At 43.4% G+C, this 16,142-nt stretch overlaps 1 protein-coding gene across 1 annotated transcript in view; it reads right to left on the reverse strand.

Annotated features, from left to right (window-relative positions):
- Positions 1-241: 241 nt before the first annotated feature.
- The window catches only part of LOC114028033 (zinc finger protein OZF-like), a 17,793-nt gene continuing 1,892 nt past the window's right edge, over positions 242-16,142 (reverse strand). The window contains exons 2-6 of the mRNA XM_027842221.1: positions 15,741-15,831; positions 8,487-8,613; positions 7,865-7,960; positions 3,411-3,484; positions 242-2,316 (exon numbers count right to left, since the gene is read on the reverse strand). Coding sequence (XP_027698022.1) covers positions 958-2,316; positions 3,411-3,484; positions 7,865-7,960; positions 8,487-8,613; positions 15,741-15,797 — 1,713 coding nt within the window. The 5' untranslated portion in view covers positions 15,798-15,831 and the 3' untranslated portion in view covers positions 242-957. The remainder of the gene's footprint in view (positions 2,317-3,410; positions 3,485-7,864; positions 7,961-8,486; positions 8,614-15,740; positions 15,832-16,142) is intronic.

Genomic DNA, 16,142 nt, shown 5'->3' on the forward strand with positions numbered 1-16,142 from the left:
TAACTTGTGTTTCCTTTTCTTAAATCTGCCTATTCACATATTTTGACACCTTGCCTATTGAAGAATGATTCCCATTGTTATAAATTCATGTCAGGTCCCTATCAATGGTGGATATCAGACTTTTATGAGAAGTGTATGGAGAAGGGTAAAGCCCTACGGAGAAATGACCCATGTTGTAAAGACAAAAGGCATCAATAAAACTTATTATTAAGCATAAATAAGTTAATGGAGGAAGAAAGAGTTCAATGAACAAATGTATTTCCCAGTTTGCTTTGATGTTTCTTGTGACTGTTAAAAACAATATACACCCATTTTGGGCTGAGGTTTCTTATGCATCTGAATGCCTGTAACTTGTCAGTGAGAGTTAGCAATAAAAGGGATTTTTTAGATGACAGTCTGATTGTGATTAGAGGTACTATCATATCTGATGCACTGACTAGTACAACTCTTCTGCCACCTGGTGGCAACCAATGTGAACTGCATAGAGCTCAGGAGAAACAAAGGGAAATTGTTATCTGTCCTTCTCAAAACACCACAAAATAATGTAATCAAGTCAGCAATCTTGACTCTCCAGCATTAAACAGAAGGCAAGCTGTTAGGATGCTCCCATCATTTTTACATTGCTGCAGTTCGTTTCCAGCATGAGGTTTATGATATTAAATAAGGGATGAACCACATACCATGAAGGTCTTCTCATGGTTATAGTATTCTCAACTTTTTCTTCTGCATGAATTCTCTGTGCCTTCCTAAGTGTTCCATCAGTGCCCAAGACTTTGCTGCATTTTATTACACTTATGGAGTTTCTCATGCACACTCTGGTGTTCAGTAAAGTGCCCTTTTTGGCTGAATGTTTAACCCATGAAACATGAACTATATTTCAAGGGCTTCAGGCTTACCGTCCAGCATGAATTCTCATTTATTAATTCTGCATGACTAGGCTTTCCCACATTTATTATATTAACTAGGTTTCTCTCTTGTATGAAGGCTTTTGTGTTTGCTAAGTAATGACCTACGGGTGAAATTTTTCCCACATTCACAGCACTCAAAGAGTTTCTCTCCAGAATGAGTTCTCTGATGTGAAACCAGTGATGACCTCTGGTTGAAGTTTTTTCCACATTCATTGCACTCAAAGGGTTTTTCTCTCATATGAATCTTTTGATGTGAAATAAGTGATGACCTCGGACTAAATTTCTTCCCACATTCATTACACTCATAGGGTTTCTCTCCAGTATGAATTCTCTGATGCACAGTAAGGTGAGATTTGTTGTGGAAAGCTTTCCCGCATTCAGTACATTCATAAGGTTTCTCTCCAGTATGAATTCTCAAATGGAAAACAAATGATTTTCTATGGCTAAAGCTTTTCCCACATTCATTACACTCATAGGGTTTCTCTCCAGTGTGAATTCTCTGGTGTACAGTAAGCTGAGATCTGTTGTGGAAAGCTTTTCCACATTCATTACACTCAAAGGGTTTCTCTCCAGTATGAGTTCTTTGATGTACAACAAGCTGAGATTTGTGGTAGAAGGCTTTTTCACATTCATTACACTTAAAGGGTTTCTCTCCAGTATGAATTCTCTCGTGTTTATTAAGTTGGCTCTTCCACATGAAGGCTCTCCCACATTCATTACACTCAAAGGGTTTCTCTCTCGTATGAATTCTCTGATGGAGAGTAAGGCAAGATTTGTAATGGAAGGCTTTCTTGCATTCATTGCATTCAAAGAGCTTCTTCCCAGTGTGAATTTTCTGATGTAAAATAAGTGAAGACTTCAGGCTGAAGTTTTTCCCACATTCACTACATTTGAAGGGTTTCTCTCCAGTGTGCATTCTTTGATGCAGCATAAGGTAAGATTCATCACGGAAAGCTCTTCCACACTCATTACATTCAAATGATTTCTCTCTAGTATGAATTCTCTGATGCCTTTTAAGACAAACCTTCTCACTGAAGGCTTTTCCACATTCATTACATTCAAAGGGTTTCTCTCCAGTATGAATTCTCTGATGTGCATTAAGTTTACATCTCCACTTAAAGACTTTGCCACATTCATTACAATAAAAGGGCTCCTTTGCAAAGTGAACTCCCTGATGTAGAGTAAAAATTTTCTCACATTCATTAGAAAGATGGCGTTTCTTTTGAGCATAAACTCTCTTACAGTCATTAGGGCTTCTCAATTGACAAAAAACTTTCTGACATTCTTTAATCTTGCAGGGTTTCTCACCTGCAAGAATTCTCTCATGATACATAAGGAGGGCGTTCTGGCTGAAGGCTTTCTCACATTCATTCCATTTATTGGATTCCTTTCTAGTATGAACTCCTTGCTGTAAAAGAAGGCGAGACTCATTACTAAAGGCTTTCTCACAAATATCATCTGGGCCATCTCCAGTCCTCACTGACATCTGGCCACTGGCCTCCAGATGGCTCTGGAGGAGAATGTGAGGCTGGTAACTTTACACAACCCTCCCTCACTCAAATCCAATTCAATTACAAGTCATCATCTCCCTGATGTCATGATGTCCTCTTTAAGAGCAAAAGACGAACCACAACCACACACACACAATTTATCATATTTAAAGGGTGTCTCTTTGGTATGAACTTTCTAGTGGGCAGAAGTCAAAAGCTTTGGCTGAAAGTTTCCCAAAATTCACGAGAAGGGTTTCTTTCCTACGTGGGCTCTTTGATGGACACTAAGCCTTCCCTACTGACTAAAGTCTTTTCTGTATTCATGAACACATTGAGTGTTTTCTCCAATTTATATTCACTGATAATGATGGCTAGCATTTATATTGTACTTTAAAGTTTGCCAAAACCCTTTACAAACATTGTTTCATTTTGTCCTCACAACAACCTTGGGAGATAAGCATTATCCTCATTTGAGAGATAAGGAACTGAGACAGAGGTTAAATGACCTGCCCAAGGTCATACAGCTCATAAGTGTATGAGGCTGGATTTGAACTAAAGTCTTCCTAACTCAAGGGTCCAGAGCTCCATCCACTGCACCACCATGCAGCTAGGAAGGAAAGGATGGATGCTCTTTTACTGAAGACTTTCTCACATTCACTACGGTCATACACCTATTCTCTAGTATATAAGTATGAAATTGTGTTCTGAGGAGTGTCTGAAGGCATTCCTCCATCACTGCCCCAGAACATGGTATTCTATTATGTCTAAGTAGGTCTTATCACTGTGTGATGTTCTCCTCAAACACACATTTTCATGGAGATGTACTCTTGTGGGGACTCTGTCTTGGGAAACTTCTTCCAAAGGTGCCATAATCAGAGGCACTCGCCTTGGGGATCTCGCTGCTGTGGAGGAATATTACTTGCCCAGCCCACCCCTCCCAGTTTCCCTGTTTCTTCTCTACACTGGCAGCACATTGCCCAGTTTCTCCTGTACTGGCGTCCCAGACACCAACCTTCTGCGGTCTTTCCTTGGCTGATGCTCTCATGACAATGTCCTTGGTTTCACATTTTTCCTCATGAAATGAACCTGAAAAAACAAAGTCAATAGTCACTGTCGTCTCTGTCAGAAAAAAGAAAACTACTTTACATTAAGTTTGAGATTCTGTTTTTTCCATCAAGAATGAAGACCAATATGCCAAAAGAAGAACACTGCCAAAGACCGCTGCGGAGGCGGGAACACAGTACTTATGCCCAGGCCTGCGTGAATTATGCTCAGCCACACTGAAAGCACTCATAAGATGCATTGGTTAGATTTTAGGGACTGCTTTTTTCCCTTTCCCTTTTATTTTTTTGTCATAAAGGATGGATCTCTGCATGGGGGGTGGAGGAGGGATATACTGGGAAATGAAGGTCATTTGAAAATAAAAACTATCAATGCAAAATCTTTTCAAGCTCTTACAGCCATCAGTAGGAAACAGAACGTTGGCACAGCAGAGAAAGCATTAGACGTAGGAGTCAAGAAGACCTGAGCTGCAGTCTTAACTTAGACAATTACTGGCTACATGACTGAGCAAGTTATTTCACCTCTCTGCCTCAGTTTCCTCATCTATAAAATGAGGAGATTGGACTGGATGACCTCTAAGGGCCCTTCCAGGTCCAGATCTATGATGCTATGCACAACTCTCAGGGCCAAGCACAGCCCCTGGGGCCACTCCACTGGAGAGAGAGCTCTTTCTCTTGGGAGCTGGCCATTTGAACCTGAGGAATTCCAAGTCAATGACCACTTCCTGGCTCCAGCCACTGTACCTCTTTCATGTCCCCCTAATGACACTATCTTCTAGACCAGCACTTCTTAAACTGTGGGTCATGACCCCATACGGGGTTACATACCTGAACGTAGGGGTCACAAAAAATTTGGTTAACAGTAAGAGGTTTCCGAACATGTAACGACCAAAATTTAATTCAAAATCAAACAAATCCAAGGTGTTTCTGGCAACATTTGCCCACGCTGCACTCCACAACTTCACTGCAGCCTTGGTTCTGAACACACAATGTGAGCACTATGTAAATATGAGCATTAATTTTTTAAATTAAGCACAAACAAATGTAATTTCATAAACTAAAGCTAGTATTTATTTGAAACATTAGCAAAATTTACTTATATTTTAGGACCAAAATATTTTTGGTTACATGTAAGTGGATAAATTTAAATAGAATATGTAAAGATACAGATGACAATATGGCAGAGTCTTCACTACCAGGTCCTAGTATACCTGGTAGTAAATTGACAAAAAAAAGAAAATATGTTAAATTATGTTTGCAATATGGATTTACTTCTAATAATGATGATGGTGTGGAAAAACCTCTCTGCTTAATTTGTAATGAAATTTTGGCTGCGGAAAGCACGAAAACTGGCAAACTAAAATGACATCTTCATACCAAGGATGTGGTGTACTGCAATAAGCCAAAGGAATATTTTGAATGACTTTAAAAATCTTCAAATGAAGAAAAAAACAATTTTTTTAGAAATGTGTCACTGTCGACAAGAGTATTTACTTGCATCTTACGAAACTTCTTATTTAATTGCAAAAACTAAAAAGCTCTATGTGACAGAAGATCTTGTGTTACCTGGTGCTATTAAAATGTCAGAAACAGTTCATGGGAAAAAGTATGGGCATGAGATTTGTAAAATTCCTTTACTGAATGATACCAGTTCTATAAGAGTTTCTAAAACTGGTAATGAACAACTCCAGCAGCTTATTGCCAGGCTTAAGGGCAGCCCAAAGTTTGCCATTCATTTAGATGCAACAACTGGTATTTCTAACATGGCACAGTTGTTACTTTATGTAAGATATGTTTATGAAGGAAGCATACAAGAGGAATTATTGTTTTGTCACCCTTTGGAAAGGCACACAACAGGGGGAGATAGAGATCTTAAAGTCGAGGAATTTTTTACAAATGAAGATTTACAGTGGAAAAATTGCATTGGAGTCAGTACAGACAGTGCTGGAGCAATGATGAGTGAGAAGGTTGGATTTGTAGCCAAAGTTAAAGCTGGTGGCAACAAGTATACCACTTTTTCTCACTGCATGATCCGGCAGGAGGCATCACTAGAGTTAGACGTTGTGCTTCGTGATACTATCAACGTCGCTAACTTTACTCAAAGTCATGCCCTGAACAGGTGTTTATTTCCAAACCTTTGGAAAGACATGAACTTCGATTACAAAGGCTTATTACTACGTGCAGAGGTAATGCCCTCATGAGGGCAAAGTTTACACAGATTATTGAAACTGAAAGAGAAAAAGCTGTTATACTTTTGACTGAGCAGAAATTCAATTTTGTTCATTTTTTTCATAATGACTTATGGCTTTCAAAACTGTTATTTGTCGGATATTTTTGAAAAATTCAATGATTTAAACATGTTGCTTAAAGGAAAAAATTTTAACATATTCATGTTAAAAGATAAAATTGAAAGTTTAACTAAAAACATTAACATATGGAAGAATAGAGTGGAAAATGGTTCTTCAGAAATGTTTACAGTTACAGATGATTTTATAATGGAAAATAACCTTCCCAAAGATTTCACTGCAAGAGTTATAATTGATCATCTTAAATGCCTGGAGACACAGTTTCAGAAATACTTTCCTCCAAATTTTGATTCTAAAAAACTAATTTGGGTTCATAAACCATACTCAATTGAAATCAAAAACGTCAGTCATCCACTATCAAAATTTCAAGAAGAATTTGCCAAGTTATTCAGGTTTAAAACCTGAGTTTCTTAAAAAATCATTAAGTGAATTTTGGCTTGGGATTAGGACAGAATTTCCAACCGTTTCTGAAATGGCCCTAAACATACTTCTGCCATTTTGTACTGCATATTTATGTGAAGTGATGTTCTCAGTACTGACTACTATAAAATCAAAATATTGATCAACTCTGAAAAACACTGAAGATGCTCTACATTCTGCAGTATCAAATATCCCACCAAGATTTAATTCTTTATGTAAAAATAAACAAGCACATCCATCTCATTAGGATGCAAATCTGCTTTTGGCTTTAATAAACGGTAAAATGATATGTATACCAAAAAATTGCTTTATAATAAATTTCTTTTTGCTTTATTATCAGTAAATATTTGATCTGTATACCTGTTTTATATACTTACATATCCAGGGTCATGTAAAAATTTCTGAGGAAAAAAGGGGTAGCAAGTAGAAAAAGTTTAAGAAGCCTTGTTCTACTATACCCAAAGGGCTATAAAAATGTGCATACCCTTTGACCCAGCAATAGCACTTCTAGGGCTATATCCCAAAAAGATCACACAAATGGGAAAAGGACCTACATGTACAAAAATATTCATAGCAGCTCTTTTTGTGGTGGCAAAGAATTGGAAACTGAGAGGATGCCCATCAACTGGGGAATGGCTGAGCAAGTTGTGGTAAATGAATGTAATGGAATACTATTGTGCTATAAGAAATGATGAACGGGCTGACTTCAGAAAAACCTGTAAAGACTTGTATGGTCTGATGCTGAGTGAAGTGAGCAGAACGAAGAGAACGTTGTACACAATAACAGCCATGTTGTGTGATGACTAATATTGATAAACTTAACCCTTCCTGGCAATACAAGGATCTAAGACATCTCCAGAGGCCTTGTGATGGAAAATGCTATCCACACCCAAACAAAGAACTATGGAAGCGGAATTTTTATTTTTTTCTCTTCTGTTGAGTTTTGTTTCCTCTTTCTGATAGTTCCTCCTATTGGTTTTAATTTTTACTTACAATATCACTAATGTGAAAATATGTTTAATATGAATGTAAATGTATAGCCTATATCAGATTGTGCACTGTCTTGGGGAGTGTGGTGGGGAGGAAGGGGGAGAAAAATTTTAAACTTAAAAGCATATGGAAATGATTATTGATGAATCAAAATAAATTAATAAAAAATTTTTTTAAAAATTTTAAAAAATAAAATGAGGATAATAACAGCTAAAAAAAAAAGAAGCCTTGTTCTAGACCACATGTCTCAATTTTTTCCACAAGAATAACAGGGGAGACTTTTATTAAATGCTTTGCTAAAATGCAAAGGTGAATTGTATCTACATCATTTTTCTGCTCTGGAAGGAGAGCAACCATGCCAAAGAAAGGAAATAAGGTTAGGCCAACATCACTTTTTACATAAAATTTCTATTGATCTTTCCCTGAAATCACCTCATTTCTGAGTCCATCCTTCCACCTCTCCTACCCAGGGAGCCATCTCTTGTAATAAGAATTAAAAGAAAAAAAAGGGGAAAGAAAGCAGGTCAGCAAAGCCAAGCACCCACCAGCCCACCAGTGGATTATGGGGCCTGGTCTTGATGAAAGAACGCCAGGCACTTGGGGATCACCCCTTTCTTTTCCAGATATTCATTCATCAGCTCTTTGATGTCCATGACTCCCATCCTCCCATCCACTTTTCACTCACTCACCTGGGTAAGGGTCTCTTGGGACCTCTTCCTCAAGCATCCATGGAGCTTCTCCTCTCTCCAAGCAGGAGATCACATCTGGTTTCAAACCTGGAAGCCCTGATCATGGAGAGATAGGAAGTTTTGGGGACAGAAAACCATCCCAGAATCCTTTCCTGGTCCCCTTCTCTGCAGGGAAAGGAAACCATGTAGGGAAGGCCCAGAGGCCAGGACTCAACCCCTCTTTGGGGATGAAACCCAGACTTGATTGGGACCCAGAGACCACTGATTTACTGGGCCCCTCCCTGCCTAGGGGAGAGGATCTTCTCATGTCTTCAGGCCACATGGGTCATGGGACTGAGCAAGAACGTTTGACCTGGGGAGACAGAGAGTTGGGAAGCTGGAGCCTCAAGGCCATCACGACACAGGGGCAGCATGCCCACCCACAAAAGTTAAGTGCTTTCCCCAGGGCACAGAGAGCAGAAAAAGTTTCCAGGATCTTCCCCCAGGTGATGTGCTGGACCCCACTGCTGCAGAGAAAGGCTAACTCAGGAGAGCTCATGTGCCACCTGTCGGGGTCTGCCAAGTGAGAAGCAGAGACACCTAGTGATCACAGCCCATCTCCAGGGCAGAGGGGTGTCCTTACCCAGGGAGACGAGGATCTCAAAGGTCTCCAGCATCACCTCCCTGTACAGGGCCCGCTGGGCAGGGCCCAGGTGGCCCCACTCATCTCGGGTGAAGTCCACAGACACATCCTCGAATGTCACTGATTCCTGAAACATCAAACACATCTGTTGTTACCCAAGGACCTTCTCACAGTTCTTAAGGGGAGATACGGAGTTGACAGGAGGAAATTTGGAGACAGCTTCTTATAGAAGTGAGTTTTAAGCATTTCATGGCAGGTATTGATTCAGTCCCTACAAATACCACATGTCTCATTTTGTACTAGACTCAAAGGAACAGAAATGGTTCTTCACTGTTCAATTTAATCTGGAAAAATCATCTCCCAAAGTGGTGTCCTAGCAAATCATGCCCTTTACTCTCACAGAACCAAATCAGTCAAAACCACTGGCTTCTATCTTCTAGTTAGGTACACAATGCTAACATCAGCAGCCATACTAAATGTATTAATTCCTTATTAGCTACACTGAAGTAATCATTCTTCTTTATTAATCACCCTGTTCTAGGAATATTTGTTTTATATATATATATTTTTTTAAAACCAGCACACCCCAGTGGTGTTCTGTAATGTGCCTCCTCTTCTCCAGCCAGTAAGATGACCCGGCTCTGACTGGACACTGTTCCCTGTGTACTATGTGGGACTAGAATAAAATTCTCCCCTATTTGTTTGAACAAATATTTGCTAAAAACCTACTGTGTGCACGCACTGTTTCTGGAGCTGAATGAAATGCAACATTGCAGAAAACACGGCCCTTGCTTTCAAGTAGCGTATACTTGGCAGTGTCGGGGCACGCCAAACACAGAAGCAACTGTAATACACCATTACTGGTCTAACAAAAGTGTAAAGTCTGTGCTTAAAGTGACCCATATGGCAGAGCAGGAAAACAATGCACAGAGTGACTTTTGTCGTTGATGATGTTCAGGCATTTCAGTCACATCTGACTCTTCATGACCCCATGTCGGGTTTTCTTGGCAAGACACTGGAGTGGGTGGCCATTTCCTTCCCTAGCTCACTTTACAGATGAAGAAGCTAAGGCAAACAGGGTGAAGTGACTTGCCCAGGGTCACACAGCTATTCAGTGTCTGAGGCCAGATCTGAGTTCGGATCCTCCTGACTCCAGGCCCAGGGCTCAAGAAGCTTATAATCTAAAGGGCAAGACAACACATGAAAAGAACTAGGAGGAGGGCGGATAGGGGAGTGAGGGGGAAGGGGACGCCAGCGGACACCTGTCGAAGGAGCACAGATGCAACGCGGAGTGCGCAGAGTCAAGCTTCGGCCTGACAGAACTAAGGAGGGCTCTGGGAGGAGTTGGGGCTCCAGCCTCCAGTTCGAGGCGAGGGCAATCTCAGAGTGGTGGAGTCAGTCAAGGTTTGACCTAGCACCCTGGTGAGGAGATTCGAAGAGATGCGCTTGTCCTGGAGGGACTGGCTTCATTCTACAACCAAGCCAACCGCTAAGCGCAGGGAATCTCCTGAAACACTGACCGACCTCTCCACACGTTCCGCCAGGCTCTACCTATGAGGAATCCTATTTCTCTTTTCCAGGATCTCTGATGGTGATTTTAGACACGGACATTTCATTTCACAATCACACCCCTGCCGTCGCCCTCGTGGCCTTCAACACCGGGGCCGACCACCCGTCTGACTACAACATCCTCACTCCCCTCGTTGACACCTTCTCGCTTCAGACTCTCATAACTGAAGAAAGCTCAGCGGTCTTCTGTTCCAACCGGTGCCAAAGCAGGAATCCTACTTAAAGTCCCTTCACCTGCTCTTTTGTTCAAAGACCTGACGTGAAGGGGGTCCAAGTCTTTGCTTCTCCAACCCAAACAGCCCCAGTTTTTTCAACTCACTCTCCTACAACTTTGCCGCAGGACCCTTGACCGTCCTGACTGTCCTCCCTGGGACACTCTCGTGCTCATCCGTGGGAGGTATGGCATGTTCGGGAGGACTATCACCTCTGGTGGGAGTTCTGCTGAGCCCTCTCTGGGCTGCTCATTCACCTTTGGGGTCCACCTGATTCACCCAACTGTCACCTGCGACTCTGAGAAGCTGTAGCACGTGCAGCTGCCTGTTAAAACCACCTCAGCAGATGGGATAAACCAGGCTGAATTTAACAGACAAGCCTCAAAGTCACTGGTGGCTTAGGGGACGTCTAGCCCAAGCGCGCGAAGACGTCCCCCAGTGGAAGGGGTGGATGAGAACAATTTGTTCCAACGGCCAGGAAGGCGGCTGGAGCAGACACCGCATAGAGCTTAGAGCTCGGTCGGACGTCGGAGATGCCGAGGTCGTCCACTGCATCCCGAGCCATCACCGGTCACCTTGACTTTCGTCTTGCTACCGGACTTTGATAACTCAGGAAGAGAGAGTGAGGCTGATGGCTTTGTGCGACTCTACCTCACTTAGATCCAATCCACGTGCAAGTCAAGACACAACCGTCATTCCCCTTTCAAAAACAAAGGACAAAACACAGCAGCAGCTTATCCATGATCTTCTTAAACCCTGATAACCACAACTGAACACAACGCTCAGCTGGGCTCCGACGAGGGACAGGACATACAGCGAGACTATCACCTCCCCATTCCTGGAAACGCCTCCTCTCCTCTCCTCATACAACTCAAGATCCTATCAGCTTTTTTGGGGTCTGCATCACGTGGCTGACTCCTGTTGAGCTTGCGGTCCGCTGAAACCTCCAGATCTCTTCCAGAAACGCTGCACAATCATGCCTCCTTCGCACACAGCAGGCGCTCAGTAGGTGACATTTTTTGTGCCTAAGTAAAAGATGTCACATTTAACTCTAATTAAATCCATCTCACTAGAGTCAGCCCAATGCTTTGGCCCGCCAAGATACTTTTGTTTTCCGACCCTGCCATCCCTCCCGGCTTGGTATCATCTGCAAATGAGATGGGCAGGCCACGTCATTGATGACGACATGAAACAACACAGGGCCAGGCACAGATCCCTGGAGCACTTCGCTGGAGACCTGCTGTCACAATGGCGCCACGCCACGAACAGCTGGCCGCCCTTTGTGTCCAGACCTCCAACTGGCATCATTGTCTAGTCTGCATCTCCATTTTTATCAAACGCTTGGCTAAGATCCAGGTAAACTCCACACCGGCGTTCCTCTCACCTGCTAATTCACAGACCGTCAAAATGGGAATGAGGGCAGTCTTGATGAAGCTACGCTCGCTCTCCGTTATCGCCGCGTCTCTGAGTGTTCCCTGTCGATCCATCAGAATTTGTCGGGGATTCAAAGGCAAGTTCGGGGTCCTGCAGTTGGCGGATTCTCCTCTTTTTATCTCTCTTTAATCAGGATATTTGCCCTTCTCCATGCGTTAGTGCTCCCATTTCCAGGACCTTTTTAACATCACCGACAGTGACCCAGTAATGCCATCTGCCCATCACCACTCTAGGATGTGGTTCATCTTGAGCGAGTGACTGGAATTCAATACGGGCACCGAGCTCCTTCCAGTCAGTGAGAATCAGACACAGAACAAAATTTCCCTTGTTGGTTCCTAGACTTTTGAAGGGTGAAATCATCATTAAAGCAAGTAAGTCAGGGGCAGCTACATGGCACAGTGGATACAGCACTGGCCCTGAAGTCAGGAGGACCCGAGTTCAAATCCGGCCTCAGACACTCGACACTAGCTGTGTGACCCTGGGCAAGTCACTTAACCCCACTGCCTAACCAAAAAACAAAAACAAAACCCTGAGCGAGGCAAGTAAGTCAAGGAGTAAATAGCTGCTCTGCTTCTGGCAGAGAAAACCGACACCTTCATCACTCGTGCCAGGTTAAGTCAGACCACTCCCATCGCCTTGACCACCATGTCCCCTCAGATCTTGAGGGAGACAGCCTAGGACCCTGAGCCCAAGAACCTTGGGAATGGGAAAGCTTCCAGGCCAGTGTTGTCAGCCATCGTCCCTGGAAGCAGCCCCTGTGGAGACACAGCCCGCAGGTGCTACAGACACAGTTACTGGGAGACCCAGGAGAGTTCTGCCATCGCAGTCCCTGGCCCTGCCCGATGGTTCAACTTCATCAGGTGATTTTATTAGCAGAAATGTCATGAAATAAGAGACCTGATCATCTGCTTCGCTGCCACCCCCGAGACCTTTCCCTGCCTGGGACTTGCAGCTGAAACCTCCCTGAGCTGTCTCCCCCATTAGAAAGGGAGCCCCTCAATGGCAGGGACTGTCTGACTTTTCTGCTGGTTTCCCCAGCACTGGGCTTGGCACATAGTAAGTACTTCATAAATGCTTCATCCATTTCATTCATCACTACCACATCATGTTTATATGCCAAACTTGTAACCTTTTCCCACGCTCCTCTATTTCCTCTTTCTGTCCAAGTGATCTATAGTAAATCCCTTCTATTTCTCCCTCCTTCGACCTTCACCCAAATAATCTCCACTTTTCCTTCCCTCTTTTTCTTGAATTTCCTCATGAGCATGCCTTTTTTACCGCATGTTCTCACACACTGTACGTTATATACTGAGCACTGATGTACAATATACATTATACATTAATATACAATGCTACTCTACTTCTAATTCCTTTTACCTATCTTGCTTATTTTCAATAAATTATACCCATCCAGGGCAATGCAGCAGTCATGGGTTTCATTCCACCAATTCTCCACGATCCCTGTGAGGTCAAGTGGGTCACTTTGTTTTAGGTTCTCCAATTCTTCTTACCTATTGACTAAACTTTGAGCTTTTGGGTATAGACATTGGAGGCCATGGGTTTTATTGCTGGCTCCTTCTTGGATTTTGTTACCTTTCCTTCTTTGTCACTACTCTGTAGGGTACCTAAATTGGAGGATATACATAGGTGGTTATATCTCTGTCTCATCCGTTTTTAAGTCATTTTGATTAGAGTTGCAAATGCACTCATACTAGCCTTTTTAAGTGAACTTCATCTCCAAACAATATCTTTTTCCTAGACAATAATTTGTTATCTCTATATTTTAAGGCATAGTCCGAGAATCCAAATCCCATTTTCCAGGCACCATTTTCTTAGCCAACTGTTGACTTCCCCAATTAATTTTTCTCTTCTGCATTCATTGCCTTCAATGGCTGAAGGTAATGAAAATACAACCTATGTTCCTATGGTCTTGTTTCTTGACCACAATTTCCACAATCATGGACAGGACTTTTTGGCATCCTTCTGGCAGTGTCATTTATGCATACACAAGTGGTTAACTGTCATCCATGTTTTGAAGTCTTGAAACATTGTCTGTTATGGCCAGGACACAGTCATGGAAAGACAACAGACTTCTCTATTGTGTTTATCAGTATAATGGGTGCATAGGGTGTCTGTCCCACCCATACTAGAGGACTTCATGCTTCTCACACAAGACTGCGAACACCTTGCTCATTATCTGGACTGGTTCATTCACTATAATCTGCTCTCACACCAGCAGGCTGAGGTTTCCAGAGAACTATCGCCATGTAGTTACACTCAAATACTCTCAAGATCCTAGGAGTAATGATGCCGTGGGGAAATACACTCCCCCTATTCACCGCTTCAGCTCTTGGGTCCCCATCAATGCATTTCCATTTACACAGACCACCTACGCACAACTGCGACACTTTTAGACATTAAACATAACCCTTGACTTAATAATGCACAATTCATAATACATCAAAGGTACTTACGTTTTAATGCAGGTACATGAATAATACATCACACTCCTCTTCAGAAGGGCACATGAACCATGATCTCACTGCCGTTATTGTCTTTGGCATTTGAGAGGGCCGCTGATCTTTTATTATTAATGCTGACATTATTAATAAAATGATTAAATTACCCAGAAATTATATTTCTCAAACTTTTTAAATGCCACATTTCTTGCACATAAGTGTCAGGATTGAATTTCCTCCATTTCTTTCTTTAGTATTGATTTTTTTTTAGTTCTCTTTTTTCAGGTCCACACTTTGTCCCTACAATTAATTTTCCTTACATGACAATGAAAATGTTAAGAATGACAAAAAAGCCAAACTGAAATACTGCAAAATGGGACCATGGCTGGCCCCTGGGAAGAGACATAAGAATGTGCCTCTCTCCCTTTTTGGCAGAGGCTGGGGGTAGTAGGTAGGAGAAACTTCATAGAGCACTGGTCAGTTCTGCTGGACTGGTTTTTCTTCTGTGTCATTCTTCGTTATAAGTCATGGCAATTTGCATGAGAATAGGAGGGAAATGAAGGTGATTAAATAAAAAAAAAAAACAAAGAGAAAGGTGGAACTTCCAGACGCAGGGAAGACATAGCTCCTCTGTCCTCTGCCCTGGTCAGGTCCTATCTAAAGGCCTGGGTTCAGTTCTGGACACCACAAATTAGGAAGGATTGCTGGACAGCTCCCTCAGTTGGGTAAGGAGAATGAAGAAGGGTCTTGGGCCCATTCCACAGGAGAACAAATTAAAGAAATGGGAACGTGGAGCCTTGGGAATAGAAGACAAGTGGGTGGGGTGGGGTGTGTGACAGGTATCCTCAAGGATATGAGGGGGCATCACGAGGAATAAGGGCAACCTTGACATCTCAGAAGACGCGACTGAAACACAGGGATATGGGGAACAAGAGTGTACCAGTCCCAGGTGATGGACGGCCCCTCACCTAGGCACCCACCTTCCAGGCTCCTGGCATGACTAACACGGCTCTGGTCCTGGGATGTGGGCGTCTGTGACCGCAGACAGAAGGCAGCTCCATGCTGCTGGGGTCCATCCCCAGCTGCATGCCGGTCTCTGCCACTCCCTGGTGATCCCTGCTCTGGGTTTCAGAGGTTCTGGGGCTTTATGCCAAGGCGGCACATTTGAAGGATGCCCCACTGGAGGGGCAAGCACTTTGTTCCCTCAAGTAGAGGCCATGAACGTTGCTGGCTGCCTGAAGAGGCTCAGTAACTCTGGTGGATGTCAGTCCTCAAGGGGCCCTGCTCCTGGGCCTCAGTGGTTCTCCCTGAACATGAAAGAGCGTGCTTTCCACCAGACACCTGGGGCTACCATCTTTAAAACCTCAGTGCTGAGTTCACAGCTTAGCCCTGAATCTGTCAGTTTATATGAGGGAAGGATTCTGGCTAACATGATCCATGACATCAGTAGTAGCCTTCAGAATGGCCAGATCCTTCTGGGGTAGAGTAACAGAGCCTCGGTGCTGGACGGGGGCCTGGGTGGGCAGACAAGACCAAGGTCCAAGGAAATGTTTCTGCGCTCTGAGAAGGCAAGAACTCACCTGGGGCCTGGCTGTCAGCAGCTCAGAGGTGATTTCTTCCTCCTCTTCCTCCTCCATGCTCCAGCTTGGGGAAAGGCAGCGGCTAGCGAATCTGGTGGGGGGGGGGGGGGGAGAACGACCAAAGAAGAGTCATGAGGGAGACCAAGGATGGCTTGGAGCTCCCCAGGCCCCAGGGTCACCCCCTTGCAACACCTCTTGCCCATTTCACCTCTGAAACATCCCTTGTCCACTTCACCACCCCCGCCCCCATCATCTTTTGTCCATTTCACCTCTACAACACCTCTTGCCCATTTCACCTCTGAAGCATCCCTGGTCCATTTCACCCCCACCCCACATCATCTTTTGTCCATTTCACCTCTACAACACCTCTTGTCCAACACATCCTTGGTCCACTTCACATAC

Source organism: Vombatus ursinus, unplaced genomic scaffold, assembly GCF_900497805.2.
Source record: "Vombatus ursinus unplaced genomic scaffold, bare-nosed wombat genome assembly UNPS02014868.1, whole genome shotgun sequence".
Classification (NCBI taxonomy): domain Eukaryota; kingdom Metazoa; phylum Chordata; class Mammalia; order Diprotodontia; family Vombatidae; genus Vombatus; species Vombatus ursinus.